Source organism: Talpa europaea (assembly GCF_964194135.1).
Source record: "Talpa europaea genome assembly, chromosome: 3".
Lineage (NCBI taxonomy): Eukaryota > Metazoa > Chordata > Mammalia > Eulipotyphla > Talpidae > Talpa > Talpa europaea.
Genome location: NC_140069.1, coordinates 100,325,219 through 100,332,371, shown reverse-complemented (window position 1 = coordinate 100,332,371; position 7,153 = coordinate 100,325,219). Strand labels below are relative to the sequence as shown.

General features: G+C 49.6%; 1 protein-coding gene across 1 annotated transcript; it reads left to right on the top strand.

Annotated features, from left to right (window-relative positions):
- Nucleotides 1-1,719: 1,719 nt before the first annotated feature.
- On the top strand, nt 1,720-3,567 carry HOXA13 (homeobox A13; the record flags this gene model as incomplete). Its single annotated transcript, XM_084230469.1, has 2 exons — nt 1,720-2,635; nt 3,323-3,567. 2 exons carry the CDS (start codon nt 1,720-1,722, stop codon nt 3,565-3,567), a joined length of 1,161 nt encoding a protein of 386 aa, XP_084086595.1.
- Between the last annotated feature and the right edge of the window lie 3,586 nt (nt 3,568-7,153).

Sequence of the window (7,153 nt, the reverse complement as noted above, 5' to 3'; positions counted from 1 at the left end):
CGTGTTGGCCCGGACCCTGCAGGACCTTGCAGGAAGGGACAGTGGGTAGAGGGCAGGCGTATTCGCAGTGCCCTGAGCTTAGGGCAGAGTCTGCAAACTGAGAGTGGAGGGCAGGTCCAAGCCTGGCTGCTCACCAGTCCTCTTGGGGTGGAGGGGTGTCCACCCGTTTTCCCCAACCCGGATGTTACGGTGGAATGCACCCACTTTCACTTTGTATATTCCCCTCTGGGCACTTGACCAGCTCACAAGCCTCCACAGTCAGAAATGGAAATGAGTGCCTCCAAAAGGGACAGGACCCTCAGAATCCCTCACCAAAACATGGTGATTGTTTTAACTCTTCCAGACTGAACACCTCACAGTCATATTTCCCCGACACAGAGGAAAGACTTCTCGGGCCAGTTCTTGGACGGAGGAGGACCGGGCACCCTCTGCAGGCTGGAGACAGTGCTCTCCCCAATCCTATTTTGGGGAAAGGCATGACGTAGCCCTAAAGATCCCCGGTTTCCTATCCCAAAATGCAATGAAACAGGGCACTTTGCCCAGGTGCCTGGAGTCAGCGCCCACCCAGGCTTGACGAAGACTTCTTAGGCCCCAGAAGGGGCACTCAAGTCTCAGCCAACACCCAGCTGGGGCGTGTTCCTCTTAAACTCCTTCCAGGACAGGACAGGACAGGACAGGACAGTCTTTTGGATATGTGGGAGCACAGGAGAAAGCCACACACAGATAGTTCTGTCTGTTTCAAAGTCTGGAGGAAGCAGAGTTGTTCCTGGAGCAGAGTGAGGCACCATCTGCATATATGAGTGTGTGATCTGAGTACACTTGAGTGTGATTGCGTGCGGGTGTGATGGGTCTTTCTGAGCCTATTAGCATAAGTGCGAGTGTATGAAATTATCCACCAACACCGTAGACAGGGAAGGGGAAGGAGCGCCTAAAAACAGTCCAAGCTTTCCAGTGGAATGTCCTGGGACTCATGAGCCAGGCTTATCCGCACGAACAGACAGGCAGCAAAAGCCCCGCCACTACTCCCCTGGAAAGAGAGCCAAGTCGTGACGCTGTCGGAGCCGAAAGTGCTGGTGTCGGTGCTGGGGTCCCTCTGCAGAAAGGCGTATGGACACCTGGAAAGAAAACAAGGCCGGAGGCCCCCAAAACCCCCCAGCCTGGACAACGCCCAGTTCTCCTTACTCCCCCATTCCCAGCCAACAGCAGATTTACCTGCCCTGTCCCCGCCGCCTCGGGTCCCAATCCAGTCCAGTGCCCCCGTCTCCTCCCCAACCCCTTTCTCTGCTCTGCGCCCCACTGGGCTAGGGCAAGGGAGGGAGAGCTGCGAGGAGACCACCGCCCCCTCCCCACCCCTCCCCGCCCGACCCCACCCCGCCCCGCCCCGCCGCCGGGCCGGCCGCTCGCACCCTGCCGCGCCCCCCGCCTCTCCCCAGGGTGCCTGGTGCGCGGCCGGGCGGCGGGCGCTGGCGCTGGGCGGCCCGGGCCGCGGCGGGGACCGCGGGTGCACCGCGCACAGCCGGGGCTGGAGCCGCTCGCTTTGCATACGCCGTGGGCGGAGCGGCGAAGGGGGGGCCGGGCCAATGGGCGCCCGCCTGGCGCGACCCCGCGGGGCGCGATCCGCCCCCCTCGCTCGGGCCCCGGCCCCGCGCCGCACGCTCTTCACTTCTTGGGGGCTTTTTAAAACAGCGCCACTGGGGTCTTCTCCATGCGGCTCGGGCTATGACAGCCTCCGTGCTCCTCCACCCCCGCTGGATCGAGCCCACCGTCATGTTCCTCTACGACAACGGCGGCGGCCTGGTGGCCGACGAGCTCAACAAGAACATGGAAGGGGCGGCTGCGGCTGCAGCCGCAGCTGCAGCGGCCGCGGCGGCCGGGGCCGGGGGCGGGGGCTTCCCCCACCCGGCGGCCGCGGCCGCGGGGGGCAACTTCTCCGTGGCAGCGGCCGCCGCAGCCGCAGCGGCCGCCGCGGCCAACCAGTGCCGAAACCTGATGGCGCACCCGGCGCCCCTGGCGCCCGGCGCCGCGGCCGCCTACAGCAGCGCGCCCGGGGAGGCGCCCCCGTCGGCCGCGGCCGCGGCTGCTGCCGCCGCGGCGGCTGCTGCAGCGGCCGCGGCTGCATCGTCCTCGGGAGGCCCGGGCGCGGCGGGGCCGGCGGGCGCCGAGGCCGCCAAGCAGTGCAGTCCCTGCTCCGCCGCGGCGCAGAGCTCGTCGGGGCCCGCCGCGCTGCCCTACGGCTATTTCGGCAGCGGCTACTACCCGTGCGCCCGCATGGGCCCGCACCCCAACGCCATCAAGTCGTGCGCGCAGCCCGCCTCGGCCGCGGCCGCCTTCGCAGACAAGTACATGGACACCGCCGGGCCCGCGGCGGAGGAGTTCAGCTCCCGCGCCAAGGAGTTCGCCTTCTACCACCAGGGCTACGCGCCGGGGCCTTACCACCACCACCAGCCCGTGCCTGGCTACCTGGATATGCCAGTGGTGCCGGGCCTCGGGGGTCCCGGCGAGTCGCGCCACGAGCCCCTGGGGCTTCCCATGGAAAGCTACCAGCCCTGGGCGCTGCCCAACGGCTGGAACGGCCAAATGTACTGCCCCAAAGAGCAGGCGCAGCCTCCCCACCTCTGGAAGTCCACTCTGCCCGGTAAATGGCGCCCCCTTCTCAGCCCCGTGTTCCGACTCTGCTCCAGCTTCTCCTCTGCTCGCTCCTGGGTCACCCCGGTGCCCCTCTGCTCTCTCCCTGGCCTGCCCTAGCGGCGCTGCACCTCTGGGAGCCCGACCCCGCCGCTCCTCTCACTGCCCTTCAGTGGGGTTGGCGCCCGGCTGTCCCTGGGTGAGGGATGGCTGGCAGAAGCTTGCGGGGGACCCTGGCTAGCTTCCTTCTCTCTCTGTGCCCCGCCCTCCTCTTCCCTGACATCGACTTAAGGATGAGAAATTGACCTGGAGAGGATTTGTGCTTAAGAAAATGAGTTCTTTCAAAAATCGCCTCGGTGTAGAAGCATCAAGAGTTGGGGTGTGGGGGGCGCAGAGGAGTCAGGCATAAAAGTGCTGTCCTCTGTGTGGTGCGGGCCGCTGGGCCAGGCTATCAACTGAGGCCGGTGCGCTGGGACTGCAGGATGACCGGGCTGAGGTGCTCACTGGAATCCTGGGCGATTTCATTGCAAGGCACAAGTAACCGCCCTGCCCACTGCACCTCAAGTTTTTGGTGGCAGGCTGGACTCTACCGCGTGTGGCAAAGGGCACCCCACGCTCCAAGGGGGTTGGCTCAGATCGACCTGTCGGTCGCCCTGTCCTGATCCCAGTGTAACTTGTCCTCTTCCCTTTCTTCCAGACGTGGTCTCTCATCCCTCCGACGCCAGTTCCTACAGGCGGGGGAGAAAGAAGCGCGTCCCTTACACCAAGGTGCAATTAAAAGAACTCGAACGGGAATACGCTACAAACAAATTCATTACCAAGGACAAAAGGAGACGGATATCAGCCACTACGAATCTCTCCGAGCGGCAGGTTACAATCTGGTTCCAGAACAGGAGGGTCAAAGAGAAAAAAGTCATCAACAAACTGAAGACCACTAGTTAATGGATTAAAATGGAACAAGAGGGCAACTTGAAGAAATGCTTCAGAACTCGTTGCTTTGCCCAGATAATGATTATAATACTTAATAATAATTGAAGAATGGAAATAAGAAAGAGAAGACACTGACATTTCACTTTCTTCAGGGGGATTTTCTCCTTGGTGGAATCTACAACTCTTTTAAAAACTTTAAGAAATGGTAAAGAATGCCAGTTCTCCTGCCAACTCTACCAGACCATTAAATGACAAACTCTAGAGTCAAACATCAAATCCCAAATACGTAATTTCAGATAAGTTACGAATTTACTGAAATCTTGTAAGTATTTATGTGACCGTTTTATTTTAGGACACTGTTATATGGTAATAATCCAAAAGTGGGTTACAAAGCGCAAGAGGCTGTTGTAAACATCTGCTTATCCTTGGTTCGCCATCGATAGCCCCTTTGCATGTTCAGTGACTGCTCAGGTAAATCTTAGGGAAATTCCTATCGTTGTTGTATATTCTGCAAAACGTGTCATATATAGATTTAGAGGGGAAAAGAGAAGAAGGTACTGAAATGCTGATCTTGGACTATTTACTATGAAGTGAAAGGGGAGACAAAGTCCTTCTGGGGATCATTTGTCTTGGTAATAAATACAACCAGCTGAACCTTTGAGGCTACAAGGAAACCCCACTTTTGGTATTGTCCTTCTGATAATATTTTTAATTGCTTATGGCAAGCATATTTTGTGGCATTTGGACTCTAATTTCTGCCCCAATATCATCTACTTTCCCCCAAAATTGATACCTTAAAATATATTTAAAGTGCCCGATGATCCACAGAATTAACTTTATGTCAGAGCTCCCGGGAAGTCCCCAGTGTGGTAGACTTTGGTTTCAATGCAATTCTTTTTTTTTTTAATTTAAATTAGTATTTCTGAATATTTACGAAACATTTTGCTGGATAAATAATTTTCCTTTTTATTTTTTAGAAAACTCAAAACAGAAATCCATTCCCCCAGAACATTTAGATGTTTACATTCTATATTTTGATATTTTAAGGAATTAGTATTTTTCCTTGTTTATTGTGTAATGAGACTACATTAGAAAGCTTAGAGATTCATCTTCACAGCACATTTTTAATCAAGCAGTTATTTCAACCAGCACATTCGTTTTGTTCATATTCACTATAAAATGCTATCTTGTAAATAAAGACAATTCAGCACACTGTGAAAATGTATCTGTGCACCTGCTTTTCAAATATCTCTACTAAAAATAATAAAAATCCTTAGAACTGTAGATAGTAACATATTGGAATTAATTATGTTAATAAAATAGTCACTGCCATTAAAACTTTAGGAAATACTCATTATTTTCCTATGCTAAACACATCCTATCCAGGAAGAAAAGGAGCAGGTTTGTCCTGCACAAGCCAAGGACCATTCTTTTCTATTACTATTCAGCTTTTTTTCCTACATTTTTTTTTTTAAAGCAAAGGGCTACATCCCTCATAACTAAAAATCCTAAGATTTTAAATAAGTGCTTCAAGAAGGTTAAAGTGTCAGGTATTCTGAAGGGAGAAAAAGAGAAAGGAGGAAGAGATAGTATAAATTCTCAGGCTCCGTGTGGAAAATGAAAACCAGTTGTTCCGTTTCAGCGATGTCGTATTTTAAAATCTGCTGTTGGGTCTGCTTGTGTCTGAAAGGGCAGGTTTTGATATTTGTTGAAATGGCAGGACTAGGAAAGGCCTTAAACCTTGACCTTGACGAAAAAAGACAATTTGTGACCTTGACTTTTGACAGCTCATGAATTGGCCTCAGCTGGATTAGTAGATCAAGGGCGCCACCTCGCGTTGACAAGCTTCCTTGTAATTCTTCAGCTTCAAGGGAATCAAAAGATCTTACCTTCTTGACTCCTTGTTTTGGAGATTTAGTATTCTTTTTTTTTTTTTTGACTCCAAATGGAGCAAATTTGAATACATGTAAGTTATACAAGTACCTGTATATATGTGTATATATACCAAATATGTGTATACATGTATACATTTGCATATCAGTGCTTGTGTGTGCTTGTATAAAAATATTTGTAGCATCTGTACAGATTTAGTATCATTAATTACTAATGGCCCAATATATTTTAATTTAAGGTGATTTCAAGGGTTGAGGTACAAAGTGTACTTTACACGATGAAATTTTTGCTCCTTTTCTTTAATGGCCAGGTTTTGATTTGTCTTCGCAGAGACTTGTTCTATGCATCAGATTTCTGCTGATCTGCTTTAAAGCTGTACATTTTTGTTACAATCTAAGAGGTATTCTTAAATAACCATTCTTTGCTGGCCCTCATCCTCCGAGGTGGTCTAACATCCCAATTAGAGCACTGGGGGAGTCTATGTGGCAAATAAAATGTTTCAGATGCCTTGCTAACTCTAGAGTTCTAGAGTTACTTTTCAAAAATTCAAAGAGATCCACCTCTTAAGTGGTCAGTTCTAAGAGCTTAAAGATCTCATGTCTACAAAATGACAATGATACTACGGATTCAGAAGGAGAGTTATCGTGGATAGATTGGAAGTGAGTACTACTCCTGGGTGGTGTGTAATCTTCTCCTGATATTTGTGAAACTACCATTTGGTATTTGAAAGAAATGTAGAAACTACATTTACAACCATCAAAAATTAATAATAATTATCATATCTACTACTCATTAATTCCTAAAAACAATCAGGTGCTGTGTTTAGAAGCATAAATAATACACATGCATATTTATATATTTAATAGCACATAAGGTAATGCATTTCCATCATATCCATTCTATACACATATGTATTGAGATGTTGGTGCAACTAGGAATCTTAGGATGCAGAATTTTGAAATGAGGTTAATTTTATCTTTATGTTAAAGGGAAGTAATTGTGAGCTGAAGAACCATATTCACCATTGTGTGGAAAATAATATTGGTTGGTTACAAACCTGGCAGATGGAAACCTCGCCAGCCTAAAGACTTAAAGCTTCTTTATAGATGAAGAATTATAGCAAAAAAAATTCTAAAGCTGCCTCAAAAACAGCATGGTCTTAAAACATACATATGGAATGATCTTGTGAAATGTAATCAAATTTTGCTGCCCTGAGGATTTTCACTCCTCTTGTGGAAACAAATGAAAATGATGCTTCAGATCAACCTTCCCACAGCACTCCATTTCTAAATGAGCTGCCATCAAGCCATAGTAACAACTTTCTCCCCAAATGTTTAAAGTGGTGGAAAATCTCCTCAAAGCTGGATCAAAGTTTGATCCAGCTGTGTGTTTACGAACAGCTCCAAAGGGGACTCTTCTGTTGATGGGGGATATTTTTCTTTAGATGTAAGAAATTTTCTGAGCCTCAGGCCTAGGAAGGAGGCCAACAGCAGCTCTGCAGCCGGAATACCACCATCTCAAGCCATCACCACTGCAGGAACTCTGGGTAAAGTAGTAGTCATTTTTCTATCTCCAGTTGTTGAAACTAATGACAGAAGATATTTCAGAGGTTTTTTTTTTCCCATACTCTGAAATGATTGTTGATAATCTTGATCTTACCTAATTCCTTTCTTATTTAAAATTCCCATAGATCTAGCAGACAGCC